Genomic DNA, 23,090 nt, shown 5'->3' with positions numbered 1-23,090 from the left:
GCAAGTGTCCGTGCAAGCCCCTTTCTTACAGCTGGTGAGGCGTCTCCCTTACTTGATCTGGGAATACCTATGTGGAACAGGTACTGTTTTTGAAAATTTACCGTGTACCACTCCCTGCATACATGAGCTTGTTCTGGTCCAGTACAATTTATTTGCTCAAACTACAGATTTAATTTCTACAACAGTGCCTTGAGGTTAAGGACCTGAACTGAGGCTATGCAACTGGAAAGTAGATCAGGTTAACACAGCGTAGTCAATCAAGCTCAAATACCTCAATAAAACAAATTTTTCAAAAAAAAAAAGAGGAAAGAAAGTAGCCGATTGCAAAACATCCTGTAGGGATTCAATAGAGGAAGACTGAATCCAAGGGTTCCTGACTTTCTGATCATGCTCACAGATATTCCCTATATTTCCCAGCTTCTCTCCTCTAGAATGAAATTCCATTCTGACTACGATCCCAGGCTCCAGGCTACCCAACCGTAAGCAAGTCAAAAGTAACACACGGCAATATTTCTGAAAATCAGCCTTTTAATCTATTTGAACTCAATGAGTGGGGAAAGAACTAAAACATTTTTTTCCCTTGAGATTTTCCTTATGAGTCAGAGGTGTCTCTTCCATAGGAAATTGACATCCCCTATGTCCTCAAAGGGTTTTTTTTTTAATGCATCAATGTGGGATTTCAATTCATGTGCATGCCACACACTTCCCCACCCTGCCCTGCCCACTATGTACAGGCACACATATTCACACACCCAAGGGACTCCTTTTGTAACGGGGGAAGAGAATGCGGGGGTGGGGGGGGTGGGGGAAGAAACCCATCTGAGTGGCCACAGATACCAGAAATAACCAAATACAGTTTACACTTACATCCATCAACTCAAATGCAAAGGGAAGCTTCTCTAATTGGAATCGAGAGCCAAAAATCACAAAAGGCAGAGACTTGAACCATCCATAGAGATAATTTTAAAATGCCTTCTACTGGACACTCCCCTTAATTACAAAAGTATGCAAACAATCTTGATATAAATGGAAAACAGTGGGCGGCTCTCTCGCTGGGACAGAGGGGCATACCTAAAATTCCCTAGGTGGAATTCGTGCCTGGACCACGGCCCCTCCCTTCCAGGACTAAAGGGGAAGGAGAAGGGGGAGCAGTGGGGTGGGGACCCACCCGGGAGCCAGTGAGGAAACAGTGGAGCCGCCCCAGGAACCAGGACTGAGTTGCTGTGTGGCCAGCTAACGGGGAGCTCGGCGGGGCAGGTGGGCCACAGCTGGGTTCAGAGAGGTCCAAGCGCTGTGCACCCTTGGGAGCCCAAGGTGGACATGCTAAGATGGGAGACGGGCTGGTCCACTTGGTTTCTCCCACCTAAGGCTTTGGGATCGCTGGCAGCCATCTGGGAAAGGCCAAGACATGATTACTTTAGGGTTGCAGAAAATGATGCTTCCCATCTGGACACTGATGTACAAACCATGTCTAGTCCTCAAGGGATGACTTCCCAGTCACAGCCTGCCCCTCCACCAAGCCATGCTGGGGCCACACAGCACGGGGGCTGAGGCACATTGGCAGGGGGTGCAGAGGAATGAGATGAAGAGAGGAAGGGGAAGTCGCCAAGCGCCCAGTGACCAGTGGGCAGACTTGAGTCTACGAAGGCTGCTGCCCTGCCACTGGGCATCTGCTTCTGGGCAGGAAAAGAAAGGCGTGGGAGAGAGGGCCTTGAGGCCTGGGCTCTAGGTCAGGCAGGAAGGGATGGAGCAGAGGCCAGGGCTCCATCTACGGCGCCACATTTCAGGGGCCTGCCTGGGAAGTACCGTACTTTGTTGAAGGAGCCAGGTGGGAGGTGCCTTTGGGTAGCCTGGTCCAGAACCTGGAGCCCAGGTCTGCAGGCTGCCTGCCCAGGACAGAACCCAAGTGGCCAGTGGGACCAAACGGTGGGGGCTGCGAGATTGTCAAAGCCTGGCCGCGAGCTGATCGGCATGGGTTCTGGGCTTCCCCACAAAGGGGAGGGGACTGCAGCTCTCCCAGGAGTGCGTCCCCGAACTGTCTGGCCTTGTCTCTGGTCTTGGGGCTCCTCAGGGAAAGAAAGGGGTGCCCCAACTTCAGGCAGTGTAATTTATCTAAAATTAAACTTGGGGGAAAAGAGGTAGCGTCGAACCCAGGAGCTACCCCCTCCCTCCCCTCACCCCCACTTTGGGACACAGCCAAGTCTTGGGCCAGACAGAGGGCAGGAGGAGACGGGGTGCTCGGGGCAGGGCCGGTGGTCTCCCGGGTCCTTGGCTGTGGGGCCGGGCAGGTCATCAGTGCATCTTGCCCAGCTGGATCTTCTTCCAGGCCTCCGAGGCTGTGAAGATACACGAGTCCAGAATGCCGGCCACAGTGAAGGTGCCGCCAATGATGGCACAGATCTGAAAGGGGGGGGGATGGTCAGAGGTCAGTGGGGAAGGGGGCAATGGCCAGACCTCCCTAAGTCACGAGGTGTTGAGCTCAGCAAGTACTGACGCTCCGACCCGTTATGCCCGCCCCATGGTAACCAGTGGGATGTGGAACACACCCAGGGCTCAAATAAAAACAATAAGAAAAATAATCAGTGGACCTCCCTGGTGGTCCAGTGGTTAAGAATCTGCCTTCCTTGCCATGCGGGGGAAGTTCGCAAGTTCCTTCCTTGCAGTTCGACCCCTGGTCTGGGAACTAGATCCCACACGCAGCAACTAAAACCCAGAGCAGCCAAATAAATAATTAAAAAAAAAAACAACCCTGCAGCCATAAGGGGATGGTCATGAATGTGACCTGTGTGTCTGTACTTCCTCAATTCACAGAGTAAGATAAGAGCTACAGCAAAGCAGACCGCACTTACACACCTTTCTGAGCCAGGCCTGGAGTGCTGATGCGCCCACCGCACTGAACCCTCAGGCCAGCTCCAGAGGGAAGCACTGCTCTTACAACATAGCGCGCTGCGGAGACGCGGCGCAGGGCCAGTCAATCACTCGCCCAACGCCACAGCGTCTAGTGGCTGAAAAGCGAGTCGCCCGGTCATGTCCAGCTCCTCCTGTGACCCCATGGACTGTAGCCTGCCAGGCTCCTCTGTCCGTGGGATTCTCCAGGCAAGAGTACTGGAGTGGGTTGCCATGCCCTCCTCAGGGGGATCTCCCCCACCCAGGGCTTGAACCCCGGTCTCGCAGGCAGATTCTTTACCATCTGAGTCAAACTGGAGTTCAAAACTCTCAACATGGCCCTCGGCTGCTTCCCAGGTATGAACAGCCCACCTCACAGAGCTACTCGCTTTGCTTTGAATTTGACAGGACTCCTACTTGTGACGCATCAACATGTTAAATTCTCCTCAAAATGTTCTGGCTTACCTATGAGTGCTTTCTGGGGCTATCAAAGAAACCAAAGTGCCTAAAAGATTTGTAAGGAAACTTTGAATGTACTTTTCCCCTAAAGACATGCTTAAATCATTCATAAAAACCAGTGTTACCCACCACGCCGTATGCCCTGGAGGGAGGCACCTCTTCTCTCATGTACCCATGGGGTCCAGAGAGAGAAAGAGTTTGTCCAAGGTCACACAGCAACGGCACAGCAGAGCCAAGTCTGTCTGCCTCCTGAGCTCTCACTTCTTCCCCCATGCCACATTTAAGCAGGGAAATGACCACGGGGCTCAGAAGAAGCCATGCTGGGCCACCCTGCAGGCCCCTGCCGCTGAGCACTGGAGGATTCTGGGAGACAGAAGCGCCTCCCTGGGTCCTCGGTGCCACGTGGACGAGGCCAGGAGACACAGTGGAGGCAAGAGGGAAGTGTGCATTGCACCAGCATTTATTTTTGAAATTATATTTCCACCAGATGAGCTAAGCGGAGGCCTGTGAGGCCCAGACAGACAGAGCAGGTCTGTATGGATGAGCTGTAAGTAAGCAGCTGGCATTCCAGTAATAACAGCCCCAGAAACCGGAGCAGCCCCCCAGGGAGAGAGGAGGATGGGGAGTGCTGGGGGGATTATTATGAAGTGTTTTCAGCGGGCAAGGCCTCTCCCCGCCCGCCTCAGAGCATGACGCAGGGCCCCTTTTCAAGGAAGATGACGGCAGGGAAGCTGGGTTATTTCGGTAGAGCGGATCAGATGATGGGCAATTTTATACCACAAAAAGCTTTCAGAGCTTGGATCAGAGGATAGGAAAATGTGACTTAAGTGCAATGGAGCAAATAATAAAAAAAATAAAAAATAGCCACACACACATATCTATATTCATCTGCACGCTCTGGAGCCTGTGTGTGTGTGATGACTCACATACACCTGGCACCCAGACTGAGCTGCTTTCACAGGGCTGGCCCGGAGCGGGAGACAACACGTGCACTGAGGCACGGGAGCAAGCGCAGAGCTGCGGGGAAACTGAGGCCCTGGGAGCACGGCAGGCTCTGTGGGCATCCGCTGCTGTTGCAGCCCCGTGTCCCCCATTCCCCTCTGTCTACTCAGGCGCTGGCCACCCGTCAGCTGAGGGGAAGTCCTGGCATCTTCAGGGGGACGGTCCTCAGAAGCTGAGAGAAATCTAGCAGCCGCCTGACGTGGCCACGGCCCCCTGCTTTCCTAATTCTGTCTTTGGCCTGCTGGAGCACCCCACCTCCACACATCCACAGGGGGTGAGGTGAGGCAGGGGTCATGAGGAGAGTGGTCTTGGGGTGCTCCCAGGCTGAAGGGCTCCCTGGATTTCAACAGATGGTGGCCACAGAAAGGCCCAGCACCAAGGGCCTGCCACGTCTGGACTCGTCCTAGAGGGTGGTCAGTCGTGGCCGTGACCCTCATCCCCAGGAGGTCTCTACGTCTGAAATGCAAATGCGGCTATGAGGCTGCACCAGATGGTTTGTCTGCCTTCAAACTTGGGCCCTCCCTTGTTGGTGGAAAGATGACGGCTTCACCAGACCTGGCTGATGGTGGCGGGGGGGAATGAACAACCACACATGTGAGCAGGGTGATCCAGCTCTTGAGATAAAGGCCTCATGGAAGGAAGGATGGTGACTTGGCATCTCCCTGACCTGGGAGAGGGGACAGGGCCCAAGATGAACACAAAGGAAAAGAAAGCGAATCATGTCCTCGACACTTGGCTCCCCGGCCTGCTGCTCTGCAGAGCTAGGAGAGCCGGGCCTCTGTGAGTGCGGAGTCTCAGAGGCGTGGGCCTCCCCACAGCACTCGGCCAAGGTGAGGAGATGAGGACTGAGGAGCCCGCAGCAGCTTTCCTGGCTGTGGCAGCAGGAAGAGCTTGGCCTCTGGAAGCCGAGTTGTTTCGTGGCCGTCACCTTTTAACTCTGGGCACGAAAGCGCCTTCCCACGCCTCAGTATTTTGATCTGCAAAATGGGCAAACCACTCCTACTTTGCCAATGATTGAATTGCAGGCAATGCCTCTGGAGTGCCTAGCACTTAGTAGGTAGTCAGTAAATGGGACCTCATCTCACCTTCCAATTGACTGGAAGGCTCCAACCTTGTCGCTAAGATCTGAGATTTTTCTAAGCCTGAGACCCAGTCTAAAAAGAACAACGTATAAAATACCACTTATTCCCCAGAGCAGGCCTTTGGGGCTTAATTTCCATTCTTTACCTAACTCTTTAAGCAAAGGACAAGGCAATTTACGGAAGGACAGGGCGGTGAGGATGTCCCAGGCACTGCAGGCAGGTTCTTTATAGTTGCTCAGGTCCCAAGCCCTCTGAAGGTCCATTCTACAGAGGCAAACAGGTTTGCAAGAAACGTATGTCATGAAGAACACACATGGGGGCAAAGCACCGCAGACCGCAGAGGTTGCTTCCAGGCCCGGGCCAGGCAAGGAGCACCCCTTAACTCCCCACCTCCTACCCCAACTCTACAGCTTAAAGCTCGCTGTCCTGAATGCACCAGGGAGAGAAGTCAGCAGGAGAGCCGGAGCTACACAGACTCAGGACATGCTCACCAAATACAGGAGGGAGTGAGAGACAAAGAGCAGAGGAGCAGTAGAGAATGGATGACCAAATCAATGTCCCAGGAGAGGAGGAGGAGGGCTCCAGGCCTAGGCGGGGGGCAAGGACGGCTCACTCTTCGGGGTGTGGGCCAGGGGCTGGTGGGTGGAGGACCAGACTCAGGATGTTGGAGGCCGTCCCCATTGCTCCCTGAGCCTCAGTTTCCTAACTTTTACAAACGGGAAGGCTGATCCCCACCCCTTCCCGTGCCAGGACTGCCGTGGGCTTGCCCGGGTCACACACACCCGCTTCACTGCCTGTTCCCTTGGCCTCCTGCACCTCCCCGCTTTAGGCAGGGGAACAACCTTGGGGTGGGGGGAGGGGAGGGGAGAGCGGGGCTGCTGAGCTGGGAGCGGCCACCCCGGCCGGCACACGCGAGCCTGCTCTGGTCAGCAGGCCCGCTCCAGAAACGGAGATGAGGGCAGTTCAGTCCGGAGGCCCCAGTGAGTCTGGGAGACGCACGTTCCCTTGCTTCCGTCAGGAGCCATCCATAATGCCCCTCTGTTCTCAGGCGGACGCTCCCTCCCTGTGGCTCCCCCAGCTGCCTGCCCTTCCACTGTGGGGAGAATGAAGTCAGCACGCCTACCTTGAGAAGAAGGGGTGTGTGTTCCCTTGACATTTTAGTCATTGCTCTTGGTGCCTTATTAACATGAAGAGGACACGTTCCAACCACACTGGCTGGTGGCCTGAACCCCTCTGTTGTTCCACCAGGCTCTGGAGTCAGAATTCCTGGGGGCAGCTCCCAGCTCTGCGACCCTGGCTGGGAAAGCCAGTGGACCCCCTAGAGCCTCAGTTTCTCCCATCTGTGAATGGGGTCCACTAGGAGGCTCTGTCCAGCTGCCTGATGTACCACTGGAAGTGCCTGGGAACCGTTCATTCACTTTGCTCCTGCACTCAGCCCTGCTTGCAGGGCTCGGGGAAAAGGCACAGTCTGAGGAAATAAATAATGAATCAGAGTCCCATCAAATGCTGGCGGCGGCAGTCAGGCTGGAGCCTCGGATGAGAACACCGAGGCTGTGGCTGAGAGAGGTGGGGGCTGTTGCGGAAGGGAAGCTGATGACTGGAGCTGGGAGAGGTGGGAGCAGAGGCGGGGTGGAGAGGGCGCGGTGATCTCCAGCCATGGGGTCATGCCTGCCGAACCTCCCACTGGCGCCCCTTATTCCAGGGGGCTGGGGGGAGAGAGTGGAGCCCTTTCCTTGCCATTGTTACGGTGGCTGCAGCTGCAAAATACCCCCCACCCTGGAGACCTCCTTGGCAGTCCAGTGATTGAGATGGTGATGCCAATGCAGGGGGTGTGGGTTCAAGCCCCGGTCAGGGAACTAAGATCCCACACGTCATGCGGTAAAGCCAAAAACACCAAAACAAAGCAACAAACCCCCAAACCCTCCCCGGCACTGCCCCCTCTGTTCAGCACCTACTATGTGCCAGCACCGAGACAGCACTTTCCCTCTGCTTTCCCACCCCATCGTGCCAAGTGGTGGGGCAAATGGGCTGAGTGACTTTTCACAGTGAGGAAACAGAGGTTCAGAGAGGGAAAGACTTGCCCACAGTCACACAGCTATACCAAGTGGGCACGCGGGATGAGCACCCAGGTCTGTGGGGCTACAGGGGGCCTTCTTCTCTTCAGGTCTCCCACCTGCTTCTCCCCGACCTGAAGGCTCCCCTCAGTCCTCATCTGCACGTACGGATGGCTTTTTTTTTTTTTTTTGGATGGCTTCTTTCTATTTTGTTTTCTCAGTTAAGTTTTACGTATCAGATATCCTGAGGTAAGAAGTCTCTGTCAGGGAAGTTCATGAAGAAGCTGTGTGGCTGTAAAAATAAGTGTGGTTTATACAACATAGCCTGTGCCATTCTAATACTCTGGCCTTGTCTCAGAACCTGCCCCAGAAAAGAAGTGCCAGGCATTTCTGTTCCAGACCCAGCTGATGCAATCAGGGCCTGGTGCACAACCTTCTGGAAGAACGAACTTGGCTCAAATGCCCAGAAGGACCAGAAATGAAGTTTGTTGGTTTTTTTTTTTTTTTTACCCATTTCCAGACCTGAATAACTTAGCTAATTTGGGGCTCTGTTCTGTTCCTCAGATAACGGAAACTGTCCCGTGGTGGGTGGGCCAAGGAGTGTGCCCTCCCTGTGCTGGCTCCGTTTCACACCCGCTTTTAACTCATTGGGCTAGCCCGGGTCTGGAGGAACGGTGATGGAGCCCGCCCTGTGGGGGAGAGAGAGCTGCACCAAGGAACGCCCGAGCGGGAGAGAATGGAGGCTCTGAAACGGCTGCTCCAGCAGTCCAGCCACCAAGCTGGTCTCTTCCCAGCACACAGTCTCAGATGGAAAACCTTCTCAGTTTTCTCTCCTCTCAGCTTCTGTTCTTTTAACCATCCCAAGTGCCCCCACCTCATGCACCTGCTGCCTTTTGTCAATGGGAAAATCCTTGCAGGTGCCCAACAGATGAGTGAAAAGTAATCAGATAAAGGCAGGAAACCCTGTGCATCAGCAGCTGACCGGCCTCAGGTGGAGTCTGCCTGCTTGCCTGTGTCCGCACGGGCGTGACTGTGACTTTCCCACATGCGCGCGTGATATCGCCTTGTTTCCTGCCATAATGTTTCCTCTTGAGTCCCAAGACAGAAGTCACTATATCAGATGATCCTGGTGTCTTGTTAAGGGCTCCGTGGCCTCTGGGGGGTTCTGTAGCTCAGACATCCTTAAGAGTCTTTGTTTTGGAAACTGCAGGCTCCCAAACTGGTGGGGAAGGGTATGGCAGAGGCATGTTTGGAAGGCAAAGTCCTGGCCTTGCCATATCCTGGCTGTGTGATCTTAGAAGAGTTTCCTTACCTCTCAGGGCCTCAGTTAATTTCCATATAAAACAGGAATGATACCATCTATCTTGGAGGGCTCCTAGTAGGATTAAAGGAGATGACTGTAAAATTACCTGGTACCCAGTAGCTGCTTAATAAGTGCAGCCCTACGATCACTTCTTTAAGCAGCTGTCCCTTGTATATTTCTGAGCACCTATATCAAGGCCAAGTCCCGTGCTAGATGTGGGTAACAAAGAGGTGAATTAGACCTGGAACTCCTCACACTCAGGCCTGGCAGCTATGAAGTGCAATCAAAAGCCTGGGGGATTATTCCACTGGCAAGAAGCACCGCGAGGTCAGGGATGCCACCTAACTCAGCCATCCCTGCTGGCCAACGGGACGTGTCATCACAGCTGCTACCTTCTGGTGGACAAAATCTCACGGCCATACTGACCCAGTCTGGTATATACTTGGTGACTTCTGGTTGCTCCCCCCAAGTCGAATAAAACACACAAGGAAAGCAATGTGACCATCCAATCTGTCACCACTGCCCACTTGAAGGCCATCTCCAAAAAGGGGCTCTGGCAAGTGGCGGGGTAGGGAACAAATGTGCGCGTGTGGGAGGGGCACTCTAAAGGGGATCGCTTGCATGTTGTTAAACACCATCTGTTTATTCCCTCAGTGGTGCAATTTTCTGGAACAACACAAGGTAGAGGTCTGAACAAGGTTCTCCGGGTATCCAGAAAGAGGACCCCGGGCAGCCTGGTGGAGAATTCTGGAAGGAGGATGCCTCCTCTGCTCAGGCTGGGAATGAACTGGTCCTTTGTAGACCATAAGAGCCTGGAGGGGCAGCCCTGAATAAGCCAGGGCTTTGTTACTTAGAATGCTTCGGGGAGGTCCCACCTGCCTCTCCCCTCCACACCCACTCTCCCGCCCCGGCCTGCACCCACCCCTCATTCCAGCCCACCCACAGCTGCCTCCACACAGCCGCCTCCACACAGCCGCCACTTGACGACATCCTGGCTTAAGTCCCCTCTTCAACAGCCCCGCTGAGGCGCTATTTGCAGAGGCCCCTCTTTAGGGGTTCAGGGCTTTGCACACAAGTGTCTGATTTTATAAAGAGAGAAAGAAAAGTCACAGCAGGTGCCTCCACTTCCCTCTCGGCCCCACCCTGCCCGGCGAGGGCTCTGGGGGTCTCTGCACACGTGTGTCTGCGTGTGAGCGTCATCCCACATCTGCCGCCCGGTGACAGGGGCCTTTGAAACTCCACAATGACGCCATCTGCCAGGGACAGCCGGCTGGCTCGTGCTGGACTGACCCCACGGTTGCCGTGGCAACCAAGATGGCAGCATGGGGCCCTCAGAAAACCCAGCAGGCTAATGATGTCAGGAGGTACCCTGCGGAATGGTCCCCATTCAGGTGGAGGTGGGCAGGGCAGGGATGGATGAGTGACTGGTGGCCAAAGGGAAGAGAAGAAGGCCTCCAGGTGATGCAGGTCAGGCATGTGCCTTGGGGGTCTGGGGGACCTCCAGCTCTCAGAAGCCCTTCCCCATCAAAAGAAGCTACAAGGCCTCCACAAGACACGCTGTGCTGTGCGCCTCGGCACACACTATTCCCTTTGCTGAGACTCTCTCTGCTTTGCTCACCAGCCTAGAAAACGCCTCCTCACCCTGCAAGACCCATCCTGGGGTGTCCTTCTCTGAACTTTCCCAACAGAGAAGAGTCTTTGTCACTGGGGTGCCTGGTCCACATCAGAGTCCTGGCTGATCCAGACTGCAGCTCTGCCTGCTCAGCCATCTCCCTGACCTGCTAGGAAGCAAGCTAAGGTCAGAGACTCTGTCTAGTTCACTATTCCTGCTGTCCAGCACAGGGTAAAGTCTAGCAAATATTATTTAGCAAATAAATGAAGTCACTTCACTTCTCAGCCACTTGGCAAGAAATTTCAATACTCAGAGCCTCAGCTGTCAGGAATGCAGGAGCAAACAGAAAGCAGGCCAGGAGAGCCTCCGTGACCCCACGGCGAGGTGTGGGCACGGTCGTCTCTCCGCCACTGTCGAGGCTGCAGACCCCAGGGCCTCTGAGATGCAGACCACATCTGCACAGGGGTGCCTACTTGCATCTTCGCTCCTGTCCTATTCTGGGCCTGCAGTAGGAGTATTGGCTGAGACTCAGTGCCACGACCTACTTGGGCTGCTACCCTGTGGGGCCTTGGGTAGAATCACTTGCTCAAGTTCCCTAGTTTGGAGCCAAGGGGTTAGTGCATCTCTATCCAAAGTGGCTGAGCCCACTCACATCAGAGAACATATGTGAGTCCTCCGGCTTGGTATCCTCCCAGTCTTTACAGGGCAGGCCTATCCTTCCACCAGTCTGATGGGATACGATTGGGTCTTGCTGTTTTGAATCCCATTCCTCTGGTTCCTAGTGAACCTCAGCATCTTTCCATTGTCAGTGTGGTCTCTCCCGTCAGCAGTCAAGTCCTTAGCTATTTTCTTTTTGATCACTTAACTTTGTCTTACTGATCTGTAGGAATTTTACCTTTCTTGGCCACACCATGTGGTTTGCAGGATCCTTGTTCCCCAATCAGGGATTGCACCTGGGCCCACAGCTGCGAATGTACTGAGTCCTAATCACTGGACCACCAGGGAATTCCCTGTAGGAATTTTTTGATATATAAATTCTGAAGCATACCTCTTTCTTGTGCTGTGCTTAGTTGCTCAGTCGTGTCTGACTCTTTACGACCCCATGGACTGTAGTCTGCCAGGCTCCTCTGTCCATGGGAATCCTCCAGGCAAGAATATTGGGGTGGGTTGCCATGCCCTCCTCCAGGGGTCTTCCCAACTCAAGGACTGAACCCAGGTCTCCTCCATTGCAGGTGGATTTTTTACTGTCTAAGCCACCAGGGAACCCCAAGAATACTGGAGTGGATAGCCTATCCCTTCTCCAGGGGAACTTCCTGACCCAGGAATGGATCTGGGGTCTCCTGGATCACGGGCGGATTTTCTGCCAGCTGAGCTACTCAGGAAGCCCCACATCTTTCTTGTATGTGGGGCACATATCTTCCCCCGATCTGTGTCTGGTATTTTAGCTTTATGTTAAGTACCCTTGGCTGATGAGAAGTTTCAAATTTTTATGGAGTCAGAGGACAGCAAAAGGCTATTTTGAGGCTCATATGAGCCCCAAACTGTTGACATCCTTTGTATCCACATGGTTTTCTGGAACTGCAGAGCAGCCCTTTCCTGATCTGCTCAGAGTCCCACAAGGCCGTGGGAGGCAGGAAGAGTGGGGACTGTTATTCCTATCTCATAGAGGATGAGACAAAGCGCCTGGAGCGGCCACCGGCCTTGGGCCTCCTCGCAACCCATCCTCCTTCTAGTGACTGGCCTCTGACTTTTCTCTGGGGAACCCCACAAAGACTACCCCCCCAAAGACTACATCGCAGTCTTTGTCCTTGCAGTCTGCGTGGGGCTGGCCCACTGGAGCACACCATTCATTTTCCAGGCCACAAGGATGGCATGGGAGCTGAGCCAGGCCAATGACAATGCTATTCCATCCAGTACTTGGGGTAGAATTACTGCGAAAGAGGCACTTTCTACTGGTAAATTCTATTTGAAAATGAGAGCAGGATGATGAGAGACCTTTTTCAGACATCTGTACCTGGGTCTAACCATACCTGAAGCCCATGTGTCCTTCAAGCCAGCATACTGTGGGGTCCTGTCTCTTTTGGATTAATAACAGGTCCTAATACAGACCAAGTCGGAGCAGGAAATGAAAGAGCCAAGACTGGACAGCTAACTCTTATTTTAAAATTCTCTCATTATTAAAAGTACAGAGAGGCAGAAAGGCAGTTTCCAATCTAAGAAGGAGGGAACATCACCCCATCCCGTCCACCTCCACCGCCTCTGGCTTACTAAACCTCTCAAGGCCTCCTGGCCGGGCCAGGGCACTGTGACCCTGCTGTTCTGCCCCCAAGGACACTGTGCGTGGGAAGTCAGGATAGAACAGTTGACAGAAACAGTCAGTACCAAGGAAAGCTGACATCAGCTAGACACTGCCCCACAGAAAACTGGACTTAGTGGAGACAATGGCAAAAAAGAAAAAAGAGAATAGGCGGAAGGAAAGAAGGGAAAAAAATCTGACATTATCAGCAGCCAGCATTGAAAACCATGAGTGAAATCTTCACTGTAAACTTATGCAGAGAAGGAGAAGCTCTGCTAAGGAATAATTTCCACCACAATGAAGAACACTGGAGAAAATCGGGAACAGCAACAGCTAAAGATGGAATTGCTTAAGGGGTGGGGATGAATGAGTGGCGTTCCCCTCTGGAAAAGATTTTCTTGATGAGATGCCATTGACATTGATGTACCTCTGAGGACATGTCTAAACACTCTTGTGTGGACAGGCTGAGCACCTCGCCCTGCGGGCTGCATCCTGCTTCTCGGAGGCGGCGCCCGCCCACTCACCGTGGTGATGAACCGGTACAGAGGCTGCCGTCTCTCCGTGTACTTGACCGTGATGGGGCTCAGGTCGTAGCGGAACCAGATGGCGGGGATGATGCGGCCCGTGTGGCTGTAGGCGACGTACTCCTGCAGCGGAATGAGAGAAAGGCGAGGGTGCGAGACTCAGACTCCAACCGTGTCTCACGGGGGATGTGGGAGTGGGCTGCACAGGGTCCCCAGCAACCCACTCCTCCCCGCAGAGTCAGGCTTCATGGACCCCTCCTCTCACACCCTTTCTCCAAAGCTCGGCCATCAGCATCTGGAGGGCCACCACTCGCTGGGGCATTTGGGACCCCTTTGGCTGCTTGGAAATGGATGGTATGACCTTGGAAGCAGCACCAGAATCAAACTAGAGGCGTCTGAGAGCAGAGCTGTTGAAGGGCCACTGCGACGTGGGCTCAGTCTGAGTAAAGGCCTACTTCCCCCTGCAGCTCCTGGGCCACGCAGAATCTACTGGCTTATCTGGTGGCTGTTCACCAGGCATCCCTCCTGTGTGCTGGCCCCGCGCTGGGTGCTGGGGACCTTGGGTGGAACACCTTGCCCCGTCCCCAGGGGGGCCCACAGTCTGGAGGAGGAGGCAGGTGTGCAGCCATCTGCCACACCACAGCGTTGCGAGTGCCGTGGCTGAGGGGCACGGAGCACTGAGCAGCCCGTCAGTGAGTGGCCGGGTCCCAGAGGCGTCTGGAAGGCCTGGCGAGGAGGGGACAGGCTAAGCCACGCATGGCCTCCTGAGCATTGTGTGTGAGAGAGAGATGACGGGAGGGGGCTTCTTCAAAGAAGGAACACACCGAGCTGGAAAGCCAGAGGGCAAAGCCCCACCACCAGACTCCTGGAGAAGGCACCGGCTGGGACTCCAAGGATACCACGGGGCTGAATTAACAGCGCATCCACTTCAGGATGCTGAAAACCTCATGGGGACTCGTTCGTCCACAGCAACTGGAAACCAAACTAAAACCCCAACCCCAAACGCTAAGGGCCAAGCTCTGCAGCTTCTCAGGGACAACCTTGAAACTGGCCCTCTCTGTTGGACCACCACCAGTCCCCGTAGATGCAGCCCCTCTCACTCACAGGGCAGACTGGAGCTGAGGTTGCGAGAGAGCTAAACACGCAGTCCTGGCCGCTGGGCCCTTGCCAAAGCCTCAGAGGAAAAAGCCTTGGGCAAAACAAGATCAGCTTTCTCCTGCGAGAGTTGGTGGGGCAGGGTGACTCTCTGGGTCATGGCCCAGAGCTGAGGGACAGAGGAAAATAATAAAACAGAGCAGCGGTAGGCACTATTTGCCAAAGCCTTTTTTGTGGGCTCAGTGGTTTTAAAAACACTGCCTCATGTGACAGTGATCTTTTGAGGTGGGGACCAACCCCATTTTACACATGAGTAAACTGAGGCTCAGGGTAGTTGTGTGATTTGTCCCAGGTCACAGCCCGAGTGAGTGGCTGAGCTGGGTTTGAGCCGGAAGTTTGCGCCACAGCCCACACGCTTTCTGCTCAGATTGCATCCGCCTTCCCCATCTGTTAGATGCTGTCAGCACGCGAGGGTTCCAGTGAGATGCCCGCCAAGAAACAGGATGCCTCTGCCCCAGAGAGTTAGACCAGCACATCAGTGCAGGCAGAGCCAGGCAGAGGGACCCCAAGCCACGCGAGAAAGAGGGGCTCCTGGCCTGGCAGACTCAGAGGCCCCCTGTTCACACTGAGTAGGTTACATGGTCGAGAGACCAGGTTCTGGAGCTGGAGAAGTTGTTTCCAATCCCCATTCATCCACTTTACAGCTCCAGGACCACCTCTCAGTGCTTCAGTGGCCAAATCTGCAAAATGGGGGCAATAACAGGCCCAACGTCAGAGCTGTTGTGATGACTGAAAACGATGGTGGAGTAGAGAGCTGAGCATGATGTCCAGCCCAGGTGATTCCCCATAAATGACAGCGACCACTCTTTCCTGGGGCTTCCCTGGTGGCCCAGACATGCACTGTGCGAGACCCAGGTTCAGTCCCTGGGTCAGGAAGATCCTCTGGAGAAGGGATGGCTACCCACTCCAGTATTCTTGCCTGGAGAATCCCATGGACAGACAGGCCTGGTGGGTTACAGTCCATGGGCTCTCAAAGAGTCTGACAGGACTGAGTGACTAATACTTTCACTTTCATTCTTACTATTATTATTATTAGCGCCAAACAATATATCACTTTAAGCGGTTTGGGTGGTTCTGGAACAGGAAAAAAAAAAAAAAGAGGGAGGGACCTAGTGTAAAGGGTCTTTTGGGGATACTTCAACCAATGGGCTTCAAGCATGCATGTCCCATGGCAGGGTGACCTCCGGGAAAGCTGAGGCTGTCTTGGCTTGAAACCACTGTCAGTCACCCTGTTCTGAGGGCTCTGACTAACCTTTGCTTCTCACCAAGGCCCGCCCACTTCCCCACGACATGGAGTGTTGGGGTCCTGGGACATACCAGTTAACCAACAGCCACCTGGTGTAATTCAAGAGCCTCACGATTCTGGATAAAGAGCTTGTGCCCCACGAGCCAGAGTATCTGTTGTGTGCTAACCAATCAGGGTCCCATGTCTGAAGGACCAGAGCCAGATACACGGCTGTGATGTCTGCAAACCCTAGATCTTTGGGAAAGGCTACCTGCCTGCCCTTTCTCAACCAGATCACACCCTATCTCCCAGTTAGATTTCCTCGCCTTGACTCTGAGACTTGTCTCCCCTCTTTACCCAGGGCAAATGACCTCTTCAGGAAAGGCCCCTTGAAAGGAAATCAGAGGAAATCACGCTCGACCTCTGCTTTCGGCCAGCAGAGGGCGCAACCGCACGCAGCAGCCGCCCGCGTACCTTGTTGGCCACCGTGTACTGGTAGGAATACCGCTGCTTGCCGCTCTTGTCTTCGTAAACGGTGGGCACGATTTTCAGGATGTAGTCGTGGGAGGCGAGGGCTGTGGGAAAGACTCAGCAGCATGAGGCAGGGTGAAGGGCAACGCCCGGCCAGCAGGCCTTCTCACATCATTTCAACCCTACACCTGCTTGGAGCCGTACTGAGATGGGGTGGGGGCAGGAGAAGGGGTCAGAGGGGACTGCACGATTTCACCAAACAACCCCTGTTCGTTTCTCCCTTTGGGCACCAGGAATTGCAAGATTCCATCTGCCAGGATCTGCACTCCTGCACTGGACATGGATACTAGATTCTAGAACAGTCCAAATGTCCACCAAAGGGCAACTGCTGAGGAGGGGGGTGCTGGGAAAGGCCACTCTCCAGGGGGTCATTGTTAAGTGAAAAGACTCCCAGGGAGGATGGCTAAGCAAGAAGATTCACTCCTCTACATGCGTGAATACATAGAAGAATTTTCTGAGAAGATACCTAAGAAACCACGAGCAGTTTTACCCTTGGGGCAGGGGAGGCGGGATTTGAGAAAAGTCACATGTCACTGTACACATTCTTGTCTGGTTTGAATACTTGTTACTTTTGAAACGAAACAGTTCAAGATTTTAAAAAAGAAAAAGCCACCAACCAGAAGAACTGCATTTACAGATTACTGATTAATTTCTTTCTCCATTTTCAATTAATGAGAGATGAGTTCTTCCTCCATCTGGCCCTGTGTCCTGTTTCATGGAGACTCTCACGCCATCCCCGCTGGATGGGCGAGGCCGTGGAGGGCTAAGCCTTCCTCATCTTGGTGTCCCTAGAACCCTGTGCAGGGCCTGGTACGAACTGGACACTGGCAAATGCCTACTGAATGAATGAATGGATGGAAAGCTGACTGGTCAGACCCATGAATGGGAGAAGAGATGAATCAGCTTCTGATAAGCATGAGGTAACCGGAATCAAACACCAGGCTGAGAGAATGCTGGCCCAGAGCCGCTAAATACCATCCGGGAAAAATGACATTCCCTTGGGCCTTCTGGGATGTGAGGAGAAGCTCAGAGACCCCTCTACTGCTGCCTTCTAGAATCTCGGGTCAGGGCCCATGCAGGTGAAACAAATACAGAGATTTAGGTTTGTGGGCTCTAATCCTGGTCTCCTGGCTCAGTCAGTCCGGAGCCCTCGGGCTTATCTTCTGCAAATGGGTAGAGGATGGGGATGGTGCTCACAGCCCCTCCCTGCCAATATGACATCTTAGTAAGGAAACGGCAGTGCTTCTTGAACTGTCTGGAGACCTGACTCCTCTAAAACTCTGGGAAAAGCTCTGTGGTCTCAGGCTAAGCCCATGAAGACCCCAACATCCCTCTGCTCAACCCCACTGGCACTGAGACTGTCCAGAGCACTAGGGCCACCCAGAATTTAATAGGCAGACACCTGGGCCTCACCCCTGAAGGTTCTGTGCACTGAGGCTGGGGTGGGGCTCAGGCTTTGCATTTTAAACCAGGAGCCCCCGCACGACACCTGAAACACCATGCTCCAAATCCCCATCGCCCCTGAAAAACATCTGAAGGGATGAGAAAAAAAATGCCCTATGAAAATCATAGCTGTAATAGTTCTGTTCAGCCTGTACAAAACACAGATGATCGTAAAGAAAAAAAAAAATAAAAATCACCGACAAAGCCACCCTGCCCAGAAAATCATACATTCGTACTCTCATGTACAAACTGCCAGACTTCTATTTATACATATATTTACGTTTCCCTAAACATAAATACAAAATCGGATCACACAGAACCTTCTTCTGAGAACTGAAGACCGCTGCCATTGTGACAAGCCTAGGACACAGCATAAGGTCTACCGCCTTGTTTTATCCATCGCCATATCCCCTCGAGCAACACCTGCCACGTAGAAGGAGCTCAAGGACCTCTTGCTGCCTGAACACCAGTAGGTTCTGACACATCACCGTCATGGCTGCACGCATCTCCCAGGGAAGACCACGTACGATGTGCTCGACCAGGCCCCTGGGGCCAGGCACCAACGTTGTGGCTCATTTTCACTCTTATAAACAATGATCTAACGACCACTATTTTCCTAAAGCCTTGCATGCTCTCGTTTCCTTAGCTTACTCTCCTATGAGTAGAACTGATGACCAATGGCAGTGACCAGTTTTAAGGTCTTTGGTGTAATTTGCCAAATGTCCACTGGAGACCCTGCACCTGATCCCACCCGCATGGGCTCCTGGTCAGAGGACCCCTCCTCGGGACTGCCAGCTCCAACCTGATCCAGGCACACCCCATGCCCTGTTGGCCCCCTCCCTCCGCCTAAACATCTTTGTAAAAACCCAGCCATAAATCACAGGGAAGCACAGGGGGAACCTCCAGGAACCCGCCCGCTCCCAGCTTCAGCCATGAACAGCACATGTCCAGTTCTGTGTCATCTCTATCCCACTGCTCCTCTCCCCCCATTTTATTTGGAAGCAAACCCCAGACCTCACAGCAGTTCCTCCACATATACTTTCATGATGTCACTCTAAAAGACAGAGACACTTTCAAAGAAAGCCACCACAATGCCATCATCATAACAGGTGGATCATCAACAGAGTCCCTCTCCAGCATCTTCCACACAGTGGTCTGCGCTCGGGACAAGAGAGCCGTGTGCTGCCAGGCGTGGTGGCTCCTGTACACAGGTGGTCAGAGAGGCTCTCTCTGAGGTGGTGGCATTCGAGCTGAGACCTGAACGATAACAAGCAGCCCCCACAGCGACGTGGGAGCAGAGTAACACCTGGTGGGTGGCTAGGGACCGGGCTTGGGAAATGAGGAAACGAGAGCCTGATGGACCCCGGGGGTCCCGCCCCTGCTTTCATCAGGAGCCCAGGAGGAGGAGCAGCTTCCTGCCCACACCCTCCACGGGCTTGCATACCTTTCCTAGCCTGATCTTCCTCCAAAATTGGGTGGCTGAGGGGTCCAGGCTAACTGCAAGTGGGGTCGGACAGGCCCTTTGGGGGCTGCCTCCACGCAGAACCACAATGACGACCCCACCATATGAAGAATCATCCCTCTCCATTATAACCAGACATCTGCATGAAACCCAGAAATACCAGTACAGGTATATACTGACACGCTGCTGGAGGTGGCACGAGTGGGCGTGGACCCAGTCGGGAAGCCGTGCAAAGCCCGTAAAGCAAATCCTGTAAGTATCAGGGGCATTGCTGTGGTAGAAACAACAGACGTGTTCCATGAAAAGACAGTCCAAGATAGACCACCATGGAGCTGCTAGATGGCCAACCGTGTCCCTGACCAGTGGGAAAACTACACTAACTGTGCTCACAGTACAATGCCAGGTGCAAACACCAGAAAGTCAACTGTGATCCATGCTGGGAAAAAATGACTTCTGCCCATGGACAAGGAGGCCCAGTGTCACGGAGAAATGAGAAGCTTGATTTGTTGGGCGGGTCATGGAGGGAAGTTCTCTTTTGCTTGGATTCTCCCAGTTCCATGCTTGGTTTGGCAGCGGGTACAGGCACACCTCATTTTATTGCTCTGCTTTATTGTGCTTCAAAAATAGTGCCTTTTTTTTTTTAAACAAATCTGAAGGTTTGTGGCAACCCTGTGTTATCAGGTGATACACTTGTTGGCAATATTTTTAAACTAAGGTATTTACATTATTTTTGAAGACACGATGCTACTGCACGCTTAACAGACTGCAGTGTATGGTAAATGTAGCTTTCCTTTTTTTTTTAATGTAACTTTTCTATGCACTGGTAAACCAAAAAATTCATGTGGCCTGCTCTATTGCAATCTTCAGTTCACTGGGTTAACTGGGAACCAAACTTACAGTACCTCTGAGGTCTGCCTGTAAATGTACCTCAAGAAACTATTAAAGACATATGGGTGAAAAGCTGCGCTCAGGGGAGGAGATGAGAACAGTCCCGGTAACATGTCTCGCAGGACCCAGTGGGTAGACCCACATAAGCAGATGGGCCTCCCAGGCCCGTTCTGGGCAAGGCCCCATGGGTGTGCACACACGTGTGTAGGGGTGTGTGTGTGTGCTCGTCTGTTGGTATGCAAAGATGTGGCATACTCTTTAATCTGCGCCAAGGTGCCAGGGAGCCTGGGAGGGAGGGGGCTCCGGGAGGGGCCGGAGCGGGAGGAGGGGTGGGGTGGGCGGCTGCCCAGGAGGCCAGGCTGAGGGCCCAAAAGCCGCGTTCTCACGGTGCCGCCTGGAGCCAGGACGAACTCTGGCTGGGTCAGCACTCCCTGGGGGATCTCGGGCAATTATCTCAACCAACAACAATTATGTGACAACAATATATTATGAAATGGCAACAATAACAATGGCGGCCAGGTGTTCACAGAGCGCTGATGGTGTGTCTCGGCTGCCAAGTCCTCCCCTGCCCTCCCCCATCAGCCCCGCCAAGTCACTCTTCTCCCTTTTCAGTAAGATGGGGTAATTCCGCGTCCTCACAGGCCAACCGGGGGAATGAAGCGTGAGCCACGAGGCTCACACCAAGGGCTTGGCCAACGTTCCCTCCATCCCGCTTCTTTCCCCACTGCCCTGGGGAGCTCGGGCAGAAAGCTGTTCCCGGGGCGGGGGCGCGGTACATACGGTTGGAGGTGAGTCTGTCTGCTCCCCCGAGAGCGTTGAAAGCGCCGTGGACGTTGTGGACCTGCGGAGAAGCACAGTGAGGACTGACCCCAAGATGCCGCCACCTCTAGGCTCGGGCCTGCGGAGGGGGAGCAGCCAGATGCCAGCTGGTCTAGAGACCTTGCCCACGTGTAAAACGGGCACCCAGCACAGTCTGTCTCGGAAAGTCCTGGGGCACGAGGCACAGAGGAGGCATGAGCTTGCTTCCGAGCCCTTGCTGCGAGACACTCAGTCCTGGGTCCTGAGGGTCGTCTCATTTAATGCCTTTAAGGATGGACCACGGGCTCATTATAGGAGCAAACCAAGGGTTGGAGAAGCGCTGAACTCTGTCCAGTGTCCTGCAGCTGAGAAGTGGCTGAGTCCAGCTCAGGGTCAAGCCAAGGCTCAAGCGTGGAGGCAGATGGGAAACTCAGGCAAGGGCAGAGGTGGGTCCCAGCACACTCCTCCGGAGACCCCACCTCCCTCTGAGAGAGGGCCCAAGGCTGTGGGCTCCCACCCTGTCTGCAGTGGGAAAAGACACGCCTCCTCTTGGCGGCTGGCCTGGCTGTGTCCCCCCAGCCAGGGGCTGAAGGGCACCTCCTACTCTCCTCTGAGGCCAATGGGAAACCAGGTCAGCCTCCAGGAAAACTGAAAGCAGGACAAAGCCTGCCCAGTACATGGAATCTGTCCTCATGGGCATTCTTAACAGGGGTGCGTGGGGTAGGCCTCCTGGAGGGCTTCCTGGGGGAAGTCACAGCAGGATTTGTAGGAAAGTGGGAAGTTAACCAGGCAGGCAGAGCATGCAAACACGTAAGCCTGGAGACTGAGAACCAGAGCTTGCTTGCCCTAGAGAGGAATGGGATGAGGGGTGGGGAGGGAAGAGGTCATAGAGGGCGGAGGGGACAGGCTCCTATGGAAGGGCCACTCAGGGACAGTGGGGGACCCGCCCCCTGATCCCAGCCTCAGGCCACTGATGTCTATCAAGCACTGGACAGAGCTGCACACTCTCAACAAGGCCAAGGGAAAGCGTGTCCCTTGTGCCTGGAGACCAACTAACGACATGGGTTCTAACCCCAGGACAGTGGCTGTGGAGGCCGGAGTGCTAGAATGTTCCCTCATACCGTCGCGTGTCACGTTTGTATCTGACATTCATTTGTATGATTATTTGATTAATTTCTGTCCTCCTCTCTAGACTATTCAACACTCCATACACGCAGGGACCAGGCTCATCCTCACCAATGTGTGGAACACCCAGCACATAGTAGGGGCTCAATAAATATTTGTTGAATGGATGACGGATGATGAATGGGTAGATAAATCCTCAGCTAAGTATTTTACATTTTAAAAAAATCCTATTTCCACCATAAGAAGCAAGTAGAAGGCTATTACCGCCCTTGTGTCCTGTAGCAGCAGACGGCAATGCAAGATCGCCCCTGCCCCTCCACGTCCCTCCCCTCTCTCCTCCTGTCCCCTGGGCTTGGCTGCAGCCCTTTCCTCATCTCCCCACCTGAAGCCTCGCCTCACCTTCCACAAGGCAGGTGGGTGCTCTTCCTATGACAGCCACCTGCCCACGTCAGACCCCACCTTCCTAAATCTAATGTGGGTCTCTCGCTCTACCTAAAACCCAGCTCCCTGCTCCCTGCTCCAGGTGACACTTTTGAGCCCTCTGCGCTGACGCTGATGAGCCTCCAGCATCTCATGCACAGAACACCGTTCTGATGTCATGGACACTTGCTGGCCCACTTTTTTTTTTTTTTCTGAAACTGATCTTGAGGGTCTTTTATATGAAAATGACTGATTGGATGTGCCATAGGGTGCTCTAGGAGAGGGGTGACATGCAAGATGACCCCTGCCCATGAGACTTCCCTGTCCTGAGCTTGGCCAAATCCTTCTCACCCTTCAGTGCTTGGCTTAGATGTCATCTTGGATGTCACCTCCTCAGGGAAGCCCGCCCTGACTTTCCAAGCTGGGGAGTACCCTGCCTTCATCTCCATGTCACTGCCCAGAATCCTATGCCCCTCTTATCTCTTGTAATGGCATTTATTTACACTTAGGCTCTTCTTCACGTGAGGGCAAGAATCCACTGCTGTTACCCCAGGGCCTCAGGCAAAGCCTGGAGCAGAGCAGATATTTTGAGGGGGTCTGATGAATCCATAATTCTCTGAGGCATAGTCAAGGAAGGCCTGGGGCCAGACATACCTAGTTTTCAAGCTGTGTGCCCCTGGGCAGGTTACTGAACCCCTCTGACCCTGTTTCCTCCTCAGGAAAAATAAATGCCACTCGGCATCCTTGAGGGGTTTTTGTGATGGTTCAACCAGGCTTCATCTGAACACTGGTCCCCAGTGAGAAAGCACAGGGTGCAGTGCAGGC

The 23,090-nt window shown here is 53.7% G+C and overlaps 1 protein-coding gene across 2 annotated transcripts in view; it reads right to left on the bottom strand.

The window, feature by feature from the left end:
• ERGIC1 (endoplasmic reticulum-golgi intermediate compartment 1) overlaps positions 511-23,090 on the bottom strand; it is a 116,496-nt gene continuing 93,916 nt past the window's right edge. For both annotated transcript variants that reach the window (XM_018065547.1, XM_013972670.2), the window contains exons 7-10: positions 20,703-20,763; positions 16,073-16,173; positions 13,219-13,341; positions 511-2,400 (exon numbers count right to left, since the gene is read on the bottom strand). In XM_018065547.1, the coding sequence (XP_017921036.1) occupies positions 2,293-2,400; positions 13,219-13,341; positions 16,073-16,173; positions 20,703-20,763 (393 nt within the window). In that variant the 3' untranslated portion in view covers positions 511-2,292. The remainder of the gene's footprint in view (positions 2,401-13,218; positions 13,342-16,072; positions 16,174-20,702; positions 20,764-23,090) is intronic.

Source organism: Capra hircus, chromosome 20 (genome assembly GCF_001704415.2).
Source record: "Capra hircus breed San Clemente chromosome 20, ASM170441v1, whole genome shotgun sequence".
In the NCBI taxonomy this organism is placed as follows: domain Eukaryota; kingdom Metazoa; phylum Chordata; class Mammalia; order Artiodactyla; family Bovidae; genus Capra; species Capra hircus.
The sequence above is the reverse complement of the archived record's forward strand: the minus strand, read 5'-3'. Positions and strand labels throughout refer to the sequence as shown.